The sequence below is a fragment of the Staurois parvus genome, unplaced genomic scaffold, assembly GCF_062004578.1.
Source record: "Staurois parvus isolate SC_StPar_1 unplaced genomic scaffold, SC_StPar_1.0 ptg001769l, whole genome shotgun sequence".
Classification (NCBI taxonomy): Eukaryota; Metazoa; Chordata; class Amphibia; order Anura; family Ranidae; genus Staurois; species Staurois parvus.
This window is the reverse complement of record NW_028319565.1, coordinates 411,005-435,193: the sequence shown is the minus strand read 5'-3', so window position 1 is coordinate 435,193 and position 24,189 is coordinate 411,005. Positions and strand designations below refer to the sequence as shown.

At 45.2% G+C, this 24,189-nt stretch overlaps 1 protein-coding gene across 1 annotated transcript in view; it reads right to left on the bottom strand.

Moving 5' to 3' along the window:
• Window positions 1-24,189, bottom strand: part of LOC149434339 (NACHT, LRR and PYD domains-containing protein 12-like) — a gene marked incomplete at its 5' end in the record, with an annotated part of 77,188 nt that overhangs the window by 5,712 nt on the left and 47,287 nt on the right. Inside the window, 5 exons of the mRNA XM_089663806.1 lie at window positions 1,758-1,922; window positions 4,503-4,667; window positions 6,404-6,568; window positions 11,130-11,294; window positions 17,914-18,078. Of these exons, the coding sequence (XP_089519932.1) occupies window positions 1,758-1,922; window positions 4,503-4,667; window positions 6,404-6,568; window positions 11,130-11,294; window positions 17,914-18,078 (825 nt within the window). The remainder of the gene's footprint in view (window positions 1-1,757; window positions 1,923-4,502; window positions 4,668-6,403; window positions 6,569-11,129; window positions 11,295-17,913; window positions 18,079-24,189) is intronic.

The window sequence follows — 24,189 nt, the reverse complement described above, 5'->3', positions numbered from 1 at the left end:
CTATTATTTTGAACACAACTGTATACTGCATTAGCCAATCAGGTTCTGGCTTTCCTAATGCTATAGCAGGTCAGACGGTGTATAGGAGACTCTGAACATGTAGAAAATTAGTGATTATATGAATCCCTGGGACTACAACTGTATTTCTCCATCTATATTCATTTATATCAGAGGACTGTTCTAAATAATACACCGAAACCCGCACAGACTGATGGGCAGAGACACAAAATGATATGATGATGAACACTGATTGGTGGACATACATTGGGAGGATGAACACACATACATGGACGGACAGACAGGCACCTCGGGTATTTTGGGTAAAATAAAATTGCACGGCTAAATCGCCGATCCCGGTTTTCTTCAGAGATATGAAAATAAGACCAAGTATAGGTAGGTTCAGTTTAGCCTCCAACAAAAAGAAAAACAATAGAATCACAAAGACTAGAGCTATGAATGTTTTTATTAAAAAGTGCAAAATATGAAATAAAAATAATCCATTCACATGCTCCACATAGATAACATGCCTGCAACAACCTGAGAAAGGATCCCCGCATGCCCCGGTCAGAGCTGTAACTGGTGAATCTCCTACTGCTATACCCTCCCAGACTGCTCATGCATTCCACGTCACATGACAGGGCGGGGTCAGCGCATGCTGAAGCGCACAGTGCGCAGAAGTCACCAACTGTCTCCAGAGTTAATAGCTAAAGACCTCCAAACTTGGTGTGGCCTTCAGATTAGCACAACAACAGTGTGTAGAGAGCTTCATGGAATGGGTTTCCATGGCCGAACAGCTGCATCCAAGCCTTATATCACCAAGTGCAATGCAAAGCGTCAGATGCCGTGGTGTAAAGCACGCCACCACTGCACTCTAGAGCAGAGGAGACGTGTTCTCTGGAGTAACCAATCACACTTCTCTATCTGGCAATTCGATGGCCGTGTCTGGGTTTGGCGGTGGCCAGGAGAATGGTACTTGCCTGACTGCATTGTGCCAAGTGTAAGGTTTGGTGGAGGGGGGATTATGGTGTGGGGTTGTTTTTCAGGGGTTGGGCTTGTCCCCCTAGTTCCAGTGAATGGAACTCTTAAGGTGACATTTTGGACAATTTCATGTTCCCTACTTTGTGGGAAGAGTTTGGGGATGGCCCCTCCCTGTTCCAACATGACTGCCCACCAGTGCACAAAGCAAGGTCCATAAAGACATGGAGGAGCCATTTATTATCACAGAGTTGTTTGGCTCCTTTTTAAATCCTAATGATAACAGAAATCACCCAAATAGATCTGAGCAAAAGTTTCCCTCCCTTGGAATGTTTGGCCTTTGTACAGACACACAAGAGGACACACAGGTTACAACTTAACCATGCAGCTCAGTTTTGTTCATGTATTGTCTATGGTCACTGTTTTTAATGCACTAATTATTTCTGTATCCTCCCCTGTATCTGTATGATGTCATTTTTTTCTCTTTCATTGTAATTTCCTGCTATCCTTTCTACAAGACAGGCACTAAAATGAGGCAGGAAATTTTACTCTATATCAATATATATACTGAATTCTTCCACATTGTATAGTTTGCTGGAACATCCTGCATACAAGAAACAATATTCCTGATTGCAAAGTGTTTGGTGAGTTCAATTATCTGATGGAAAAATGTCTGCAGTGATTGTCTTTGCTCTGTTCAGGCCAGGCATAGAGGTCTCAGGAAGATTTCAATGGAAACTCTCCCAGAATATGATTGTCTCAGTCAGTCCTGTTATACTCACTGTAATCTCTCTATCCGGCTTGTTGTCAGAGCCGCCATCAGATCCCTGAAATGAAGACCCTCCAGATTGTTCCCAGACAGGCCCAGTGTCCTCAGTGTCGACTTATTTCTTATTCCAGATGCCAGGTGGAGGCAGGAACTGTCTGTCAGGTGATTATCATCCAATCTGTAGAAGAAGAGAAGAATGTTACCAGAAGGAAATGAATCCCCCTCCCCCCCCCCAGGAATGAATGGAACTATTCTCTACATGGATGGAACTCATTTCTCTTTATTGGAATCATTTATACTCGATCACTTTATAAATATCCAGGAAATAGAATTTTATAAGACAAATGTTATAATGGAGTAGACCCCCCAATATTGTCCTCCATGTGTAGAGACGGTAATATCTCCATACACAGGATGAGCACAGAATACCACTGACATGACTCGTATTGTGCTATATTCACTCTCCTCGGACCCTACATTCACTATATCCGCTCTCCCCAGACCTTGCATTCACTATATCCACTCTCCCCGGACCCCGCATTCGCTATATCTGATCACCCCGGACCCTGCATTCACTATATCCACTCTCCACAGACCTTGCATTCACTTTTTCCGGTCTCCCCGGATCCGGCATTCACTATATTCGCTGTACCCAGACATTGCATTCACTTTGTCCGGTCTCCCCGGTTCCGGCATTCACTATATTCGGTCTCCCCTGACACTACATTTACTATATCAGCTCCACCCGGACACTGCATTCACTATATATGGACTCCCCGGACCCTGCATTCACTATATCGACTCTCCCTGGACCCTGCATTCACTATATCGACTCTCCCTGGACCCTGCATTCACTATATCGACCCACCCTGGACCCTGCATTCACTATATCCACTCTACCCGGACCCTGCATTCACTATATCTGCTCTCCTCGGACCCCGCATTCACTATATCTGCTCTCCCCGGATCTTACATTCACTATATTTGCTCTCCCCGCACCTTGCATTCACCATTTCCGCTCTCACTGGACCTTGCACTCATTATATTCGGTCTCCCTGGACCCCGCATTCACTATATCCGCTTTCCCCGGACCCGGCATTCCCTATATCCGCTTTCCCCGGACCCGGCATTCACTATATCCTCTTTCCCCGGACCTTGCATTCATCATATCTGGTCTCCACGGGGCCTGCATTCACTATATCTTCTTTACCCGGACACTGCATTCACTTTATCCGGTTTCACCGGACCCCGCATTCACTATATCCAGTCTCACCGGACCCTGCATTCACTATATCCAGTCTCACCGGACCCTGCATTCACTATATCCGATCTCCCCGGACCCCGCATTTACTATATCTGCTCTTTCCGGACCCTGCATTCACTATATGTGCTCTCCCCAGACCCTGCATTTACTATATCTGGTCTCCCCGGAACATGCATTCACTATATCACCTCTCCCTGGACCCCGCATTCAGTATATCCGCTCTCCCTGGACCCCGCATTCACTATATCCGCTCTCCCCGGACCCTGCATTTACTATATCCGCTCTCCCCGGACCCCGCACTCACTATATCTGCTCTCCCCGGACCCTGCATTCAGTATATCCACTCTCCCCGGACCCCACATTCACTATATCCGCTCTCCTTGGACCCCGCATTCACTATAACCACTCTTCCTGGAAATGCAATTATTTTAGTAAATATTAACTGCTAAATTCCTTTTCTCATCAGCAGTATATAACAGTCTTATGACTTCTATCAGTGTCCAGCAGAGCACTGGTTAAAGCTTGTAGGAGGAGTTTTCTTTCTGCTCTAGGAGGATACAGAACCCCTGATCTATGTCTGGACAGCGCTGATTGGCCCTGTGCTGATCACATGCACCCTCATAAGGGAAAAAAAAATATCTCTAGCAATACACACTAAAGTGAGCTTGTGCAAAATGCCTATGGTTCAGTCTGTCTTATCAGAAGATAAGAGGTGGTCGCTTGAAAATGGGGAGGAACAGAGCAGAAAAGAGCAGTCAGCCTTTTTACACAATGCAGAGGATTAACCCCTTAGGTTCCACAGTGAGTATCACAAGCATGCTTTACTGCATCTACAGACTGATTGTACTGTTGTGGGTTTAGTAACACTTTAATGTTTACATTTTATAGTCTATGGGGTTACCATCTGATATTATGCTGTTTGTACAACTTTATATCATATGAGGACCTACCCAATGTATCCAGTCAGTTTGTATCCAATTAGGCAATGGAGGTAAAGAAGATTGTAAGATCAGACTGTACTGTGTGTGGGGAGCTTTAAGTAAGCTACAGACTATACAATATTCTTTCCTTCCACTACGGGTGGAAAGATAGACAATTGCTCAATCCCCCCATCAACACAGTCAGAATGGATGGGGGAATCACTCCTGCCGCACAACTGTGTTCTGCCAACAGGAAGCCTTCCCTGCCAGCAGAACACTGATCACTGTTAGCTGCTATAGACCTCCAGCAGTGATCGAATGCAAAAAGTCCCAGAGGATGGTTGTACTGAATGTGATTGACGGATCAACTTCAGTACAACCAGCCTGCCCATAGATGGGTCAGATCTCGGCTGGTCCTTACTAAACCTGTCCATATTTGATCCACTTATGGCCAGATGTAGAAAAAGTCTAATTTATTGCTGATAACAGAGTTAGAGAAAATCCGAAGATTTAGACAATTGAATGTTAATCTGTCGCAGAATATGATTGTCTCAGTCAGTCCTGTTATACTCACTGTAATTCCTCTATCCGGCTTGTTGTCAGAGCCGCCATCAGATCCCTGAAATGAGGACCCTCCAGATTGTTCCCAGACAGGTTCAGTGTCCTCAGTGTCGGGTTATTTCTTATTCCAGATGCCAGGTGGGGGCAGGAACTGTCTGTCAGGTGATTAGAGGACAATCTTTAGAAGAAGAGAAGAATGTTACCAGAAGATAATGAATCCCCCCCCCCCCCCAGGAATGAATGGAACTATTCTCTACATGGATGGAACTCATTTCTCTTTTTTGCAATCATTTATATTCGATCACTTTATAAATCTCCAGGAAATAGAATTTTATAAGACAAATGTTATAATGGAGTAGACCCCCCAATATTGTCCTCCATGTGTAGAGACGGTGATATCTCCATACACAGGATGAGCACAGAATACCACTGACATGACTCGTATTGTGCTATCATCTCCTTGTGTATGGAGCATGAATGGGATCAGCAGACAGTGTGAGGCCGGAATCAGCATTGCTAGTGATTGGACGGGAGGATTGTATCTGATATTCTATTTCTCTCTGCTGATCAGAGCTCTGTACTCATAGGAAGTCATGGCGCTAGGTAACAAATGTTCAGTAATGGGGAGATCTTCCGGAACTGAATAGCACGCCAGATAAAAAGAATTTGTTTGATGTTCTGATCACTCATTACATTAGGATCAGATTCTCCCATGTATGAGCATCTTTAATGTCATCTATTTATACTGATACCAAACTAAAAGTAGAGTGTTACTAAACCCCAGACCCCGCATTCACTATATCTGCTCTCCCCGGACCCTGCATTCAATATATCCGGTCTCCCCAGACCCTGCATTCACAATATACGCTCACCACGGACCCTGCATTCACTATATCCGCTTTCCCCGAACCACGCATTCACTATATCCACTCTCCCTGCACCCTGCATTCACTATATCTGCTTTCCCCGGACCCTGCATTCACTATATCCGCTTTCCCCGGACCCTGCATTCACTATATCCGCTTTCCCTGGACCCTGCATTCACTATATCCACTTCCCCTGGACAGTGAATTCACTATATTCGCTCTCCCTGGACCCTGCATTCACTATATTCGCTCTCCCTGCACCCTGCATTCACTATATCCGCTCTCCCCGGACCCTGCATTCACTATATCCACTCTCCCCGGAAGCTGCATTCACTATATCCGCTCTCCCCGGACCCCGCATTCACTATATCCGCTCTCCCCGGACCCTGCATTCACTATATCCGCTTTCCCCAGACCCTGCATTCACTATATCCGCTTTCCCCAGACCCTGCATTCACTATATCTACTTTCCCTGGACAGTGAATTCACTATATTCGCTCTCCGAGGACCCCGAATTCACTATATCCGCTCTCCCCAGACCCCACATTCACTATGTCTGCTCTCCCCAGACCCTGCATTCACTATATCCGCTTTCCCCGGACCCTGAATTCACTATATCCACTTTCCCTGGACAGTGAATTCACTATATTCGCTCTCTGAGGACCCTGCATTCACTATATCTGCTCTCCCTGGACCCCGCATTCACTATATCTGCTCTCCCCGGACCCTGCATTCACTATATCCGCTTTTCCCGGACCCCGCATTCACTATATCCGCTTTCCCCGGACCACAGTGAGTATCACAAGTGAGGATGTTTGTACTGAATGTGATTGACGGACCAACTTCAGTACAACCAGCCTGCCCATAGATGGGTCAGATCTCGGCTGGTCCTTACTAAACCTGTCCATATTTGATCCACTTATGGCCAGATGTAGAAAAAGTCTAATTTATTGCTGATAACAGAGTTAGAGAAGATCCGAAGATTTAGACAATTGAACGTTAATCTGTCTCAGAATATGATTGTCTCAGTCAGTCCTGTTATACTCACTGTAATCCCTCTATCCGGCTTGTTGTCAGAGCCGCCATCAGATCCCTGAAATGAGGACCCTCCAGATTGTTCACAGACAGGTCCAGTGTCCTCAGTGTCGGGTTATCTCTTATTCCAGATGCCAGGTGGGGGATGGAACTGTCTGTCAGGTGATTATTATACAATCTGTAGAAGAAGAGAAGAATGTTACCAGAAGGAAATGAATCCCCCCCCCCCCAGGAATGAATGGAACTATTCTCTACATAGATGGAACTCATTTCTCTTTATTGGAATCATTTATATTCGATCACTTTATAAATCTCCAGGAAACAGAATTTTATAAGACAAATGTTATAATGGAGTAGACCCCCGAATATTGTCCTCCATGTGTAGAGACGGTGATATCTCCATACACAGGATGAGCACAGAATACCACTGACATGACTCGTATTGTGCTATCATCTCCTTGTGTATGGAGCATGAATGGGATCAGCAGACAGTGTGAGGCCGGAATCAGCATTGCTAGTGATTGGACGGGAGGATCCAATATTTTAACAGTTCCATATCTGCCAATCCCTCCACTGGCTTCCCATTGCCCAACGGATACAATTCAAAACATTAATAATAACATATAAAGCCATTTATAACTCTGCCTCAAATTACATCACCAATCTTGTCTCCAAATAACACCCAAACTGTCCTCTCCACTTCTCCCATGACCTTCTGCTCTCTAGCTCCCTTGTCTCCTCCCATGCAAGTCTCCAGGTCTTCTCCAGAGCCTCCCCCATACTCTGGAACTCTCTACCCCAATCTATCCAACTATCGCCTACTCTGCCCACTTTTAGGCGATCTACCTTTCTCTTCAGGGAAGCCTATCCTGCCTTCAGCTAATAACCCAATCTTCTATTTCTCCTAACAGTTTATCCCCCACAGTTATTACCTTTTGTACCACCAGTCCTTCCCTCTTAGATTGTAAGCTCCCAGGATCAGGCCCTCCTAACCTTCTTGTATTGAACTGTATTGTTGCTGTATTGTCTCCATTTGTATTGTAAGGCGCTGAGCAAACTGTTGGCGCCATTTAAATCCTGTATAATAACAATAATATTCTGTTTATCTCTGCTGATCAGAGCTCTGTACTCATAGGAAGTCATGGCGCTAGGTAACAAATGTTCAGTAATGGGGAGATCTTCTGGAACTGAATAGCACGCCAGATGAAGAGAATTTGTTTGATGCTCTGATCACTCATCGCATTAAGATCAGATTCTCCCATGTATGAGCATCTTTAATGTCATCTACAGTTGTGTTCAAAATAATATCAGTGTGTTGAAAAAAGTGAGTAAAGATCAATATCCCTCTAATAGCTTTTATTTCCATCCACACAAATGCATTGGGAACACGACACATTCTATTCCAAATCAAAACATGAAGAAAAATATATCAAATTTGTGTTGTTCCTCTAAAAAAATTGAAGAAAAGTGAATATTAGACGGTTCAAAAAAATCGCAGTGTTTGTATTCTTCTTTACAAACTCAAACATTCACTATATAAACTGAGAAATGTTTGAAGATTTTGCTTTCCTTTGAATGACTTCATGAATATTTGGTTGTAGTCGCACTGTTTCTGAGAACTGCTGTACATCTGTGTTGCATGGAGTCCCCCAACTTCTGGCCCCTGTGATCAGGTATTCCAGCCCAGGATGATTGGACCACATTCCACAGTTCTTCTCTGTTTCTTGGTTTTGCCTCAGAAACGGCATTTTTGATGTCACCCCACAAGTTTTCTATTGGATGAAGATCCGGGGATTGGGCTGGCCACTCCATAACGTCCATCTTGTTGGTCTGGAACCAAGATGTTGCATGTTTACTGGTGTGTTTGGGGTCGTTGTCTTGTTGGAACACCCATTTCAAGGGCATTTCCTCTTCAGCATAAGGCAGCATGACCTCTTCAAGTATTCTGATGTATTCAAACTGATCCATGATCCCTGGTATGCGATAAATAGGCCCAACACCGTAGTATGAGAAACATCCCCATATCATGATGCTTGCACCACCATGCTTCACAGTGTACTGTGGCTTGAATTCAGTGTTTGGGGGTCGTCTGACAAACTGTCTCTGGCCACTAGACCCAAAAAGAACAATCTTACTTTCATCAGTCCACAAAATGTGGCGCCATTTCTCTTTAGGCCGGTCAATGTGCTCTTTGGCAGATTGTAACCTCTTCAGCACACGTCTTTTTCCCAACAGTGGGACTTTGCGGGGACTTCTTGCAGATAGCTTGGCTTCACATAGGCATCTTCTAATTGTAACAGTCCTCACAGGGAACGTCACACCTTCTTTCATCTTCCTGGAGCTGATTGTTGGCTGAGTCCGCGCCATTTTGGCTATTCTTTTAGCCATTCCAATGGTAGTTTTTCGCTTTCTTCCACGTCTTTCAGGTTTTGGTTGCCATTTTAAAGCATTTGCGATCATTTTAGCTGAGCAGCCTATCATTTTCTTCACTTCTTTATATGTTTTCCCCTCTCCAATCAACTTTTTAATCAAGGTACGCTGTTCTGAACAATGTCTGGAACGACCCATTTTCCTCAGAATTTCAGAGAGAAATACACTGTAACCAGCATGTACAACATTTGCTGCCCTCCTTCCTTAAATAAGGGCAATAATTGCCACCTGTTTTTCAAAAAATGAATGACCTCACTAATAGAACTCCACACGGCTATTATTTTGAAAATGCCCCTTTCAATGAGTGATTCAATTACACAGAATCAGCATCATGCATGTCAAGACTGTTGGGTCTGTTGGATTTCTATTACTCTACTACACCTGCTAGGAAATTATTTGCCATGTAGAAATATTATTTCTACCAAAAACAGTGATTGATCCGGTTAGTGATGACCCTGGACCCCGCATTCACTATATCCGCTCTCTCTGGACCCCGCATTCACTATATCCGCTCTCCCCGGACCCCGCATTCACTATATCCGCTCTCCCCGGACCCCGCATTCAGTATATCCGCTCTCCCCGGACCCCGCATTCACTATATCCGCTCGCCCTGGACACTGCATTTACTATATCCGCTCTCCCCGGACCCTGTGTTCACTATATCCGCTCTCCCCGAACCCTGCATTCACTATATCCACTCTCCCTGGACCTTGCATTCACTACATTTGCTCTCCCCGCACCTTGTATTCACTATACCCGCTCTCCCTGGACCTTACATTCACTATATCCGCTCTCCCCAAAACCGGCATTCACAATATCAGCTCTCCCCGGACCCCGCATTCACTATATCCGCTCTCCCCGGTCCCCGCATTATTATATCTGCTATTCCCGGACCCTGCATTCACTATATCCAGTCTTCATGGACCCTGCATTTACCATGTCCACTTTCCCCGGACCCTGCATTCACCATATCCGGTCTTTCCAGACACTGCATTCACTATATCTGCTCTCCTCGGACCCTGCATTCACTATATCCGCTCTCCCCAGACCCTGCATTCACTATATCTGGTCTCCCCGGACCCCGCATTCACTATATCTGGTCTCCTCAGACCCCGCATTTACTATATCCGCTCTTCCCGGACCCTGCATTCACTATATCTTAACTTCCCCCCGATCCTGCATTCACTATATCTGGTCTCCCACAGTACACACAACATGGAAATGCAATTATTTTAGTAAATATAGACTTCTAAATACCTTTTCTCATCAGCAGTATATAGCAGTCTTTTGACTTCTATCAGTGTCCAGCAGAGCACTGGTTAATGCTTGTAGGAGAAGTTTTCTTTCTGTTCTAGGAGGATGCAGAACCCCTGATCTCTGTCTGGACTGCGCTGATTGGCCCTGTGCTGATCACATGCTCCCTCCGAAGGAAAAAAAAAAAAACCTCTCTAGCAATACACACTAAACTGAGCATGTGCAAAATGCCTATGGTTCAGTCAGTCTTATCAGAAAATAAGAGGCGGTTGCTTTCAAAAGGGGAGGAACAGAGCAGAAAGGATCAATCGGCCTTTATACACAATACAGAGGATGAACCCTTAGGTTCCACAGTGAGTATCACAAGCATGCTTTACTGCATCTACAGACTGATTGTACTGTTGTGGGTTTAGTAACACTTTAATGGTTACATTTTATAGTCTATAGGGTCACCATGTTACCATCTGATATTATGCTGTTTGTACAACTTTATATCATATGAGGACCTACCCAATGTATCCAGTCAGTTTGTATCCAATTAGGCAATGGAGGTAAAGAAGATTGTAAGATCAGACTGTACTGTGTGTGGGGAGCTTTAAGTAAGCTACAGACTATACAATATTCTTTCCTTCCACTACGGGTGGAAAGAAAGACAATTGCTCAATCCCCCCCATCAACACAGTCAGAATGGATGGGGGAATCACTCCTGCCGCACAACTGTGTTCTGCCAACAGGAAGCCTTCCCTGCCAGCAGAACACTGATCACTGTTAGCTGCTATAGACCTCCAGCAGTGATCGAATGCAAAAAGTCCCAGAGGACGGTTGTACTGAATGTGATTGACGGATCAACTTCAGTACAACCAGCCTGCCCATAGATGGGTCAGATCTCGGCTGGTCCTTACTAAACCTGTCCATATTTGATCCACTTATGGCCAGATGTAGAAAAAGTCTAATTTATTGCTGATAACAGAGTTAGAGAAGATCCGAAGATTTAGACAATTGAATGTTAATCTGTCCCAGAATATGATTGTCTCAGTCAGTCCTGTTATACTCACTGTAATTCCTCTATCCGGCTTGTTGTCAGAGCCGCCATCAGATCCCTGAAATCAGGACCATCCAGATTGTTCCTAGACAGGTCCAGTGTCCTCAGTGTCGGGTTATTTCTTATTCCAGATGCCAGGTGGGGGCAGGAACTGTCTGTCAGGTGATTACCATCCAATCTGTAGAAGAAGAGAAGAATGTTACCAGAAGGAAATGAATCCCCCCCCCCCCCCCCCAGGAATGAATGGAACTATTCTCTACATGGATGGAACTCATTTCTCTTTATTGGAATCATTTATATTCCATCACTTTATAAATCTCCAGGAAATAGAATTTTCTAAGACAAATGTTATAATGGAGTAGACCCCCCAATATTGTCCTCCATGTGTAGAGACGGTGATATCTCCATACACAGGATGAGCACAGAATACCACTGACATGACTCGTATTGTGCTATCATCTCCTTGTGTATGGAGCATGAATGGGATCAGCAGACAGTGTGAGGCCGGAATCAGCATTGCTAGTGATTGGACGGGAGGATTGTATCTGATATTCTATTTATCTCTGCTGATCAGATCTCTGTACTCATAGGAAGTCATGGCGCTAGGTAACAAATGTTCAGTAATGGGGAGATCTTCCGGAACTGAATAGCACACCAGATGAAAAGAATTTGTTTGATGCTCTGATCACTCATTGCATTAACATCAGATTCTCCCATGTATGAGCATCTTTAATGTCATCTATTTATAGAGAAACCAAAATAAATGTAGAGTGTTACTGAACCCCGTACCCTGCATTCACTATATCCGCTCTCCCCAGACCCTGCGTTCACTATATCCGCTCTCCCTGGACCCAGCATTCACTATATCCGCTCTCCCCGGACCCTGCATTCACTATATTTGTTCTCCCCGGACCCTGCATTCACTATATCTTGACTCATTGGACCCCGCATTCACTATATCCGCTCTCCACGGACCCTGCATTCACTTTATCCGCTCTCCCAGGACCCTGCATTCACTATATCGGCTCTCCCCGGACCTTGCCGTCACCATATCTGGTCTTTCCCGGACTTTGCATTCACATTATCCGGTCTCCCCAGACCCGGCATTCACTAAATCCAGTTTCCCCGGACCAAGTATTCACTATATCCGGTCTCCCCGGACTGCGCATTCACTAAATCCATTTTCCCCGGACCAAGTATTCACTATATCCGGTCTCCCCGAACCCTGCATTCACAATATTCGGTCTCCCCTGACCCAGCATTCACTAAATGCGATCTCCCCAGACCCTGCATTTACTATATCTGGTCTCCCAAGACCCTGCATTCACTATATCCGCTCTCCCTGGACCCTGCATTCACTATATCCGCTGTCCCTGGACCCTGCATTCACTATATCTGCTCTCCTCGGACCCTGCATTCACTATATTCGGTCTCCCCAGACCCTACATTCACTATATCCGCTCTCCTTGGACCCCTCATTCACAATATCCGCTCTCCCTGGACCCCACATTCACTATATCCACTCTCCTCGGACCCCACATTCGCTATATCCACTCTTCCTGGACCTTGCATTCACTATATTCGGTCTCCCTGGTCCCTGGATTCACTATATCCGCTCTCCCTGGACCCTGCATTCACTAAATCTGCTCTCCCTGGACCCTGCATTCACAATATTCGGTCTCCCGTGACCCAGCATTCACTAAATGCGATCTCCCCAGACACTGCATTTACTATATCTGGTCTCCCTGGAACCTGCATTCACTATATCTGGTCTCCCCGGACCCTGCATTCACTATATTCGGTCTCCCCAGACCCTGCATTCACTATATCCGCTCTCCCCGCCCACGCATTCACTATATTCGCTCTCCCCAGATCCTGCATTTACTATATCTGGTCTCCCCAGAACTTGCATTCACTATATCCGCTCTCCTCGGACCCTGCATTCATTATATACGCTCTCCCCGGACCCCGCATTCACTATATCTGTTCTTCCTGGACCCCGCATTCACTATATCCGCTCTTCCCGGATCTTGCATTAGCTATATCCGCTCTCCCTGGACCTTGCATACACTATATTCGATCTTCCCGGATCCTGCATTCACTATAACCGCTCTCCCCAGACCCCTCATTCACTATATATGGTCTCCCCGTACCATACATTCACTATATCCGCTCTCCCCGCACCCTGCTTTCACTATATCCGCTCTCCCCGCACCCTGCATTCACTATATCCTCTCTCCCTGGACCCTGCATTCACTATATCCGCTCTACCCGGTCCTACATTCACTATATCTGCTCTACCCGGACCAAACATTCACTAAATCCGCTCTCCCCGGACCCAGCAATCACTATATCTGCTCTCAAAGGACACCGCATCCACTATATCCGCTCTCCCCAGACCCTGCATTCACTATATCCTCTCTCCCTGGACCCTGCATTCAATATATCCGTTCTCCCCTGACCCAAGCATTCACTATATGCTCTCTCCCCAGACTCCGCATTCACTATATCCGCTCTCCCCGCACCCTGCATTCACTATATCCGCTCTCCCCGGACCCCGCATTCACTATATCCTCTCTCCCTGAACCCTGCATTCACTATATCTGCTCTCCCCTGACCCTGCATTCACTATATCCGCTCTCCCTGGACCCTGCATTTATTATATCCGCTCTCCCCGGACCCAAACATTCACTATATCCGCTCTCCCCGGACCCCGCAATCACTATATCCACTCTCAAAGGACACCGCATCCATTATATCCGCTCTCCCCGGACCCTGCATTCACTATATCTGCTCTCCTCAGACCCTGTTTTCACTATATCCGCTCTCCCCAGACCCTGTATTCACTATATTCGCTCTACCCAGACATTGCATTCACTTTTTCCGGTCTCCCTGGATCCGGCATTCACTATATTCGCTGTACCCAGACATTGCATTCACTATATCTGCTCTCCCCGGACCCTGCATTCACTGTATTCGCTCTACCCAGACATTGCATTCACTTTGTTCGGTCTCCCCGGATCCAGCATTCACTATATTCGGTCTCCCCTGACACTACATTTATTATATCCGCTCCACCCGGACACTGCATTCACTATATATGGACTCCCCGGACCCTGCATTCACTATATCGACTCTCCCTGGACCCTGCATTCACTATATCCACTCTACCCGTACCCTGCATTCACTATATCCACTCTACCTGGACCCTGCATTCACTATATCCGCTCTCCTCGGACCCCGCATTCACTATATCTGCTCTCCCCGGATCTTACATTCACTATATTTGCTCTCCCCGCACCTTGCATTCACCATTTCCGCTCTCACTGGACCTTGCACTCACTATATTCGGTCTCCCTGGACCCTGCACTCACTATATCCGGTTTCCCCGGACTCGGCATTCACTGTATCCGCTTTCCCCGGACCTTGCATTCATCATATCTGGTCTCCACGGGGCCTGCATTCACTATATCTTCTTTACCCGGACACTGCATTCACTTTATCTGGTTTCACCGGACCCCGCATTCACTATATCCAGTCTCCCCGGACCCTGCATTCACTATATCCGGTGTCCCTGGACCCTGCATTTACTATATCTGCTCTTCCCGAACCCTGCATTCACTATATGTTCTCTCCCCAGACCCTGCATTTACTATATCTGGTCTCCCCGGAACATGCATTCACTATATCACCTCTCCCTGGACCCCGCATTCAGTATATCCGCTCTCCCTGGACCCCGCATTCACTATATCCGCTCTCCCCGAACCCTGCATTCACTATATCCGCTCTCCCCGGACCCCGCATTCACTATAACTGCTCTCCCCGGACCCTGCATTCACTATATCTGCTCTCCTTGGACCCCTCATTCACTATATCTGCTCTCCCTGGACCCTGAATTCACTATAGCCGCTCTCCCCGGACCCTGCATTCACTATATCCGCTCTCCCAGGAGCCCGCATTTACTATATTCTCTCTCCCCGGACCCTGCATTCACTATATCCGCTCTCCCAGGACCCTGCATTCACTATAACTGCTCTCCCCGGACCCTGCATTCACTATAACCGCTCTCCCCGGACCCTGCATTAATTATATTGACTCTCCCTGGACCCCACATTCACTATATCCACTTTATCCAGACCCTGCCTTCACTATATCCGGTTTCCCCGAACCCATCAACATGGAAATGCAATTATTTTAGTAAATATAAACTGCTAAATACCTTTTCTCATCAGCAGTATATAACAGTCTTTTGACTTCTATCATTGTCCAGCAGAGCAATGGTTAAAGCTTGTAGGAGGAGTTTTCTTTCTGCTCTAGGAGAATGCAGAACCCGTGATCTCTGTCTGGACAGTGCTAATTGGCCCTGTGCTGATCACATGCACTCTCCCAAGGAAAAAAAAAAAACCTCTCTAGCAATACACACTAAACTGAGCATGTGCAAAATGCCTACGGTTCAGTCTGCCTTATCTTAAAATAAGAGGTGGTCGCTTGCAAAAGGGGAGTAACAGAGCAGAAATGATCAATCGGCCTTTTTACACAATGCAGAGGATTAACCCCTTAGGTTCCACAGTGAGTATAACAAGCATGCTTTACTGCATCTACAGACTGATTGTACTGTTGTGGTTTTAGTAACACTTTAATGGTTACATTTTATAGTCTATAGGGTCACCATGTTACCATCTGATATTATGCTGTTTGTACAACTTTAAATCATATGAGGACCTTGTCACGATCCACCTCACACGCCACACCCACAGCAACTAGCTAACCGAGGTGCGCACGTGCCGCCGTGGCTTGGGGTAAGAGGGAATAAGGGGGACTTAACTTTGACTATATATACATATATAAGACCGGCCGTGATATGCGTTCACAGCCAGCATTGGAGGGAGACTCCACTCCAATCCAGCCGGCCGACCACACACTGGCAGATACAAATCTTACATACAATCTGGTGCACTAATTAGGGTTGAGGAGCAGCCTGGCAATCACACACCCTTCTTCGATCCCTCCAGCTATCCTACAAACCAGAACCCCGGTGCTAATCACTCTTCAACTGTCCACACACCCCCACACCAGACACACCACAAACGGTCGTTTTCCACCACCCAACAGTTTATCCGCAGAACGGTCTGTTGAGACACCCCACACACAGATCTCCGTCTGGCAGATCTGTTACCTTTACAATCTGCACGCAATCTGCCAACACGCAGTGCAATTGCAAACAGATTGGCACTGAGCTTGACCGAGCATTTAAAGACACTAAAATACAATACAATCTAATCTCTCCAGAGATAATAGCCCGCTTAAGTACCTAGATGTCACTTATTAATTTTAAGATTTAGATACCGAAAGTGGGCAGTGCATAAAATATGTACAAAGTATAAAAAGTTACAGAAAATACAAAAAAAAACAAGAAGACACACAATTGACCATTCACTATAAAATAAAAGGGAATAAAAAACAGAAATAAAACTTTTACCGAGATTTACCCTGCGACTGGAGCAAGTCAGAGAAAGTCCATGATCCGCCAGTCAGAAAGAATGGGCTCCGTACGAATCACCACATCCATACCTCAAGTCCTCAATTTATGGGAATATGGACGGGGGCTGGACATCAGTCCTTGGCCAGTTGACTCTGGGGGGTGTTCCTGTACCAGCCCACAGGACGTTTTGGGTACTGGAATGCCCAGAGCTGATTGAACCAGGAACGGTTTGAATCACCAAGTCAAGGGCTGAATTTCCGACACCAGCACATCAGCCCGATAGCGAAAGTACCAATCACTGTTCAGCTGTCTTGATCAGGTGCAATATAACCATTTTCTGCCTTTCTCTGGGACCCCACATAAACCACAAATTTAGTTTTACATGCAGATGTAGCCTACAGAGTGTCCAATGAGAAGGAAGTATTTTCATCTCTCTGCAACTAATATTTTAGCTTTTATGAGAGATGAAACATAGTCCTTTGATCTGGTCCCTGCTGTGTCATGAAGCCGAAATGTCTCGAGTTCTTCATTTTAGATTTCTAGAAGGCGACAAAGTCTGATTATATAGTGACAAATCTCATTGGCACCCAGATGTCACTTCCAGCCTGAGGAAGCTCCTCTCCTTCCTATGCTAATTGGTGACCACATGTCTCTGAATTAATTCTGATCACATCTTATATTATTATAACATGGAATGTTAAATCTACATTTTCATATTTTCTACAGGTCACATCTCAGCTACTCAAATCTAATGTACGTTACAGACCTACCCAATGTATCCAGTCAGTTTGTATCCAATTAGGCAATGGAGGTAAAGAAGATTGTAAGATCAGACTGTACTGTGTGTGGGGAGCTTTAAGTAAGCTACAGACTATACAATATTCTTTCCTTCCACTACGGGTGGAAAGAAAGACAATTGCTCAATCCTCCCCATCAACACAGTCAGAATGGATGGGGGAATCACTCCTGCCGCACAACTGTGTTCTGCCAACAGGAAGCCTTCCCTGCCAGCAGAACACTGATCACTGTTAGCTGCTATAGACCTCCAGCAGTGATCGAATGCAAAAAGTCCCAGAGGATGGTTGTTCTGAATGTGATTGACGGATCAACTTCAGTACAACCAGCCTGCCCATAGATGGGTCAGATCTCGGCTGGTCCCTACTAAACCTGTCGATATTTGATCCACTTATGGCCAGCTGTAGAAAAAGTCTAATTTATTGCTGATAACAGAGTTAGAGAAGATCCGAAGATTTAGACAATTGAATGTTAATCTGTCCCAGAATATGATTGTCTCAGTCAGTCCTGTTATACTCACTGTAATCCCTCTATCCGGCTTGTTGTCAGAGCCGCCATCAGATCCCTGAAATGAGGACCCTCCAGATTGTTATCAGACAGGTTCAGTGTCCTCAGTGTCGGGTTATTTCTTATTCCAGATGCCAGGTGGGGGCAGGAACTGTCTGTCAGGTGATTACCAACCAATCTGTAGAAGAAGAGAAGAATGTTAGCAGAAGGAAATGAATCACCCCCCCCAGGAATGAATGGAACTATTCTCTACATGGATGGAACTCATTTCTCTTTATTGGAATCATTTATATTAGATCACTTTATAAATCTCCAGGAAATAGAATTTTATAAGACAAATGTTATAATGGAGTAGACCCCCCAATATTGTCCTCCATGTGTAGAGACGGTGATATCTCCATACACAGGATGAGCACAGAATACCACTGACATGACTCGTATTGTGCTATCATCTCCTTGTGTATGGAGCATGAATGGGATCAGCAGACAGTGTGAGGCTTTCCCCAGAACCTGCATTCACTATATCTGGTCTCACCGGACCCTGCATTCACTATATCTGGTCTCCCTGGACCCTGCATTCACTATATCTGGTCTCCCCGGACCTTGCATTTACTATGTCCTCTCTCTACGGACCTTGCATTCACTATATCTCGTCTCCCCAGACCTTGCATTCACTATATCCGGTCTCCCGGGCCCTGCCTTCACTATATCTGCTCTCCCCAGACCCCGCATTCACTATATCTGATCTCTCCGGACCCTGCATTCACTATATCCACTCTTCCTGGACCCTGCATTCACTATATCCGCTCTCCCCGGACCCTGCATTCACTATATCTGATCTCCCAGGACCCAGCATTCACTTTATCTGGTCTCCAACAGTACACACAACATGGAAATGCAAATATTTTAGTAAATATGAACAGTTAAATACCTTTTCTCATCAGCAGTATATAGCCGTCTTTTGATTTCTATCAGTGTCCAGCAGAGCACTGGTTAACGCTTGTAGGAGGAGTTTTCTTTCTGCTCTAGGAGGATGCAGAACCCTTGATCTCTGTCTGAAAATGCTAATTAGCCCTTTGCTGATCACATGTGTAGCAATGTTATATGCTGTGTATGGCCTCTAGGGGTCTCACTACTTAGATACTGGTACAACTGTGTTATTGCTTCTCTTTGGTTGTTCTTAGGATATACACATGTATAATGGCAGCTATGAGCACCTAATAAATGTCGGCTACGAACTACAGTGTGTGAGCATCTGAGCAGGATCGACTAACAGAACATGGTAGCAGCTGGGCACTGGACCTCTGAATAGCAAGTCTTCTGTCTACAAATACAGATTGTGTGACACTAGAACTGTACAGAGAATCAGCAACTGTAAGTACAGAGTCCCTATCAGACTGCACTATGGAGAGTGGCCTGAAACCCCCTCAGAGACTGGATGTCACTTCTTCCAATCTCTCGCAGACATGGAGACACTGGAAGGAAGAGTTTACTCTGTATGTGGACCTGACAGTGGCACCCAGAGATGAGCAGAGGGAAGTAAAGCTGTTTTATTACTTGATTGGGGAAAAAGGCAGAGAACTAGCCGAGACCCGGCTCACAGACAGCATGGCACTGACAGACATACTGCAAGCATTTGACAAGCACTGTGACCCCAAAAAGAATAAGACAGTGGAGAAATACAAGTTCTTCTCAAGGAATCAGGAGATTGGGGACAGTGTGGACAGATATGTGACAGAGCTGAGGAGACTGGCTGCAACCTGTGGATTTGGGGACATCAGGGACTCCTTTATCCGAGACAGGATAGTGTGTGGCATCAGAGACTCTCACCTCAGAGAAAGATTACTGAGGGAGGAAGAGCTGGCTTTGGAGAAATGTATACAAATCTGCAGGGCTGCTGAGCTGACTAAAGACAGGCTGAAGATGATGGAGGGCACCAGTGATGCCTCAGTACATGCAGTATCTGTGAAAGGCACAGCAAGGTCCAGGCTCCCTGTGAGCTCAGTCCAGTGTAAATACTGTGGCAAAAGACATGAAAGAGACAAAGAGAAATGTCCAGCGTATGGGGAGTCCTGCAGGACTTGTGGAAAGATGAACCACTTTTCAGCTGTGTGCAGATTCAAAACCAGCAAACAGTACAGACGAGTCCACACAGTGACCCAGGACACAGACGAGTCCACACAGTGACCCAGGACACAGACAAGTCCACACAGTGACCCAGGACACAGACGAGGACAGCACAGAGGGCATCACATGGCTGCAGCTGCAGTCTGCAACAGAGAACGTCAATGTAGTCAAACAGCCAGTAGCCAATGATGCAAAGCAGCTCTTTGCCATATTTATGGTGGATGAACAGCCCATAAGATTTCAGCTGGATTGTGGAGCAAGCTGCAATGTCATTCCATTTACTCTGCTTAACAAACAGGTTCCCATTGAGCCCACTGATAAGGTACTGGTCATGTACTACAAAAGTGTTCTGAAACCCATGGGAACATGCAAGCTAAATTTAAGAAATCCACGTAACAGAAAGAGCTACAGAGTGGAGTTTACTGTGTTGCAGGAGGACCATCACATTCCTTTGCTGGGAGTTAAAGCAGTTCAGGCTATGGACTTAATAAAGGTGCAGTCCCATAACATCATGGCTCTGGAAGTTTCTGAGAATACTCAAAATCCTAAACAAAAGGCAGAATACATTTTGGATTTTCACCACATAAAAACAGAGTATGCTGATTTATTTGAAGGTGATGGGTGCCTGGAAGGTAAATACAAACTAGAAATTGATCACACAATACAGCCTATCAGACTGCCTACAAGAAGAGTACCTGTAGCCTTAATGCAACCGCTTAAAGAGGAACTGCAGGATTTGCACAGCAGAGGTATGATAGCACCAGTACAGGAAAGCACAGACTGGAAAAGCAGTTTGGTGATAGTGAAAAAACCATCAGGCAAGTTAAGAATATGCATTGATCCTAAGCCACTGAACAAGGCCCTGAAAAGAAATCACTATCCAATGCCAATAATAGAAGATATTCTACCAGATCTATCAAAGGCTAAAATATTTTCGGTATGTGATGTGAAAAATGGGTTCTGGCACGTGGAACTGGATAAAGAATCAAGTTTATTAACAGCATTTTCTTCCCCATTTGGACGCTATAAGTGGCTGAGAATGCCAATGGGAGTAAGCCCGGCTCCAGAAGTGTTCCAACAAAAATTGATGCAAGCTTTGGAAGGACTGTCTGGAGTAAAAATAATAGCAGACGATATACTAATAGTTGGGGAAGGTGATGATCTAGAATCCGCAACAAAGGATCACGATAAAAAGATGATACAATTCTTAGACAGATGCAGAAAAAAACAAGTCAAATTAAACCTGGCAAAATTCAAACTAAAAATGACAGAAGTACCATATATTGGACATCTTCTTACCTCAAATGGTGTTAAAGTCGATCCAGAGAAGGTGAGGGCAATACAGGACATGCTGACACCTACAGATATACGTGGAGTACAACGATTCCTGGGCATGGTGAATTATCTTTCCAAATTTTGCAAGCATTTATCAGACATGTGTGAGCCACTGAGACAGCTAACTCACAAAGACGTACTCTGGGAATGGACAGAAAGCCATGAAACTGCTTTTCAGTCAGTGAAAAATGCTATTGCAGATGCAGCAACGCTAAAATATTTTGATCCAGATCAAGCAGTGGTAGTACAATGTGATGCCTCAGAAACCGGCCTTGGAGCCACACTAATGCAGGATAAACAGCCAATCACATATGCAAGCAGAGCGTTAACTCTAACAGAGCAAGGATATGCTCAAATCGAGAAGGAACTACTGGCGGTAGTATTTGGGTTAGAGAAATTTCACCAGTACACCTACGGTCCACAAGTGGTGGTGCATTCAGATCACAAGCCTTTAGAAAGTATTACAAAGAAGCCACCACTGAATGCCCCAAAAAGACTGCAGCGTATGCTGTTAAGGCTTCAGAAATATGATTTTAACATTTGTTACTGTCCAGGAAAGGATTTACTGATTGCAGATGCCCTAAGCAGAGCTTACTTACCCATCACAAATGAAGAAGAAAAAGACATTGAAAGCATCAATATGTGTGAATATCTGTCTGTCTCAAAAGACAGACTGAAACAAATACAGACCTGCACAGCGGAAGATAAAACTCTACAGATCCTACAGACTGTCATCTTGAAGGGATGGCCAAAACACAAGCAGCATGCTCCAATGGAGGTTTCTCCATTTTTTCACATAAGAAATGAACTCTCTGTGCAGCATGGAATCATCTTTAAAGGAGAAAGGGCTGTCATACCAAAATCCCTTAGAAGAGACATTATAGAAAGATTGCACTCGACTCACTTAGGTGTAGAAGGATGTCTACGTCGTGCACGAGAATATGTTTATTGGCCTGGAATGAATGACCACATAAAAAACTTTATAGCACAGTGTGAAATATGTGCATCGTGCAATGATAAGCAACCGAAAGAGACATTGCAACCACATCCAATTCCAAACAGACCATGGTCAAAAGTAGGAACAGATCTGTTCACATAGAACGACAAGGAACATCTGGTAACTGTGGACTATTTTTCCAACTTCTGGGAGATAGACTACTTACAGGACACAAGGGCCAAAACAGTAATTAAAAAACTCAAGGCCCATTTTGCCAGATATGGCATTCCGGATATTGTGTTCTCTGACAACGCTGCTCAATTTACATCGGAAGAATTCAAAAAATTCAGGGAGAGGTGGGAATTTGAACACCAGACATCATCTCCTGGATATCCACAGAGTAATGGTAAAGCGGAGTCAGCAGTAAAAACAGCCAAAAGACTCATGCAAAAGGCAAAACAGGCAGGTACAGAGATATACAGTTGCAAGAAAAAGTATGTGAACCCCTTGGGATTACGTGGAGTTTTGCATGAATTGGGAATAAAATGTGCTCTGAACGTCATCTAAATCACAACAATAGAAGAACACAGTCTGCTGAACATAATACTACACAAACATTAGATGTTGCCATGGTTTAATTGCACATAACATGTAAACATTCACAGTGCAGGGAGGAAAAAGTATGTGAACCTTTGGACTTAATAACTGGTTGACCCTCCTTTGGCAGCAATAACCTCAACCAAACGTTTCCTGTAGTTGCAGATCAGACCTGCACAACGATCTGGAGTCATTTTGGACCACTCCTCTTCACAAAACTGTTTCAGTATAGCAATATTCTTGGGATGTCTGGTGTGAATCTCTCTCTTAAGGTCATACCACAGCATTTCAATGGGGTTGAGGTCAGGACTCTGACTGGGCCACTCCAGAAGGCGTATTCTGTGCTGTTGCAGCCATTGTTTTGTTGAATTACTTGTATGCTTTGGGTCATTGTCCTGTTGCATCACCCATCCTCTGCGGAGCTTCAGTTGGCGGACAGATGGTCGTACATTTTCCTGCAAAATGTCTTGATAAACTCTGGAATTCATTTTCCCATCAATGACAACAATCCGTCCAGGCCCTGAGGCAGCAAAGCAGCCCCAAACCATGATGCTCCCTCCGCCATGTTTCACAGTGGGGATGAGGTTTTGATGTTGGTGTGCTGTGCCTTTTTTCTCCACACATAGTGTTGTGTGTTCTTCCCAAACAACTCAATCTTGGTTTCATCTGTCCACAGTATATTTTGCCAGTAGTGCTGTGGAACATCCAGGTGCTCTTTTGCAAACTTCAAACGTGCTGCAATATTCTTTTTGGACAGCAATGCCTTCCTCCGTGGTGTCCTCCCATGTACTCCATTCTTGTTTCATGTTTTCCTTATTGTAGATGTGTCAACAAAAATGTTAGCATGTGCCAGAGATTTCTGTAGGTCTTTAGCTGACACTCTGGGATTCTTCTTTACCTCATGCAGCATTCTGCGCTGTGCTCTTGCAGTCATTTTTACAGGACGACCGCGCCTAGGGAGAGTAGCAACAGTGCTAAACTTTCTCCATTTGTAGACAGTCTGTCTTACCGTGGACACATGAACATCAAGGCTCAAGGAGATACTTTTGTAACCCTTTCCAGCTTCATGCAAGTCAACAATTCTTGATGGTAGGTCTTCTGAGAGCTCTTTTCTGCGAGGCATGGTTCACATCAGACAGTGCTTCTTGAAACCAGTAAACCCAAAACAGGTTTGTGTTTTTTAAGGGCAGGACAGCTGTCAGCAACACATCCAATATCATCACACTGATTGGAGTCAAGGTTGGCTCACTCCTGGCTCCAATTAGCTCTGGGAGAAGTCATTAAGCTAGGGCC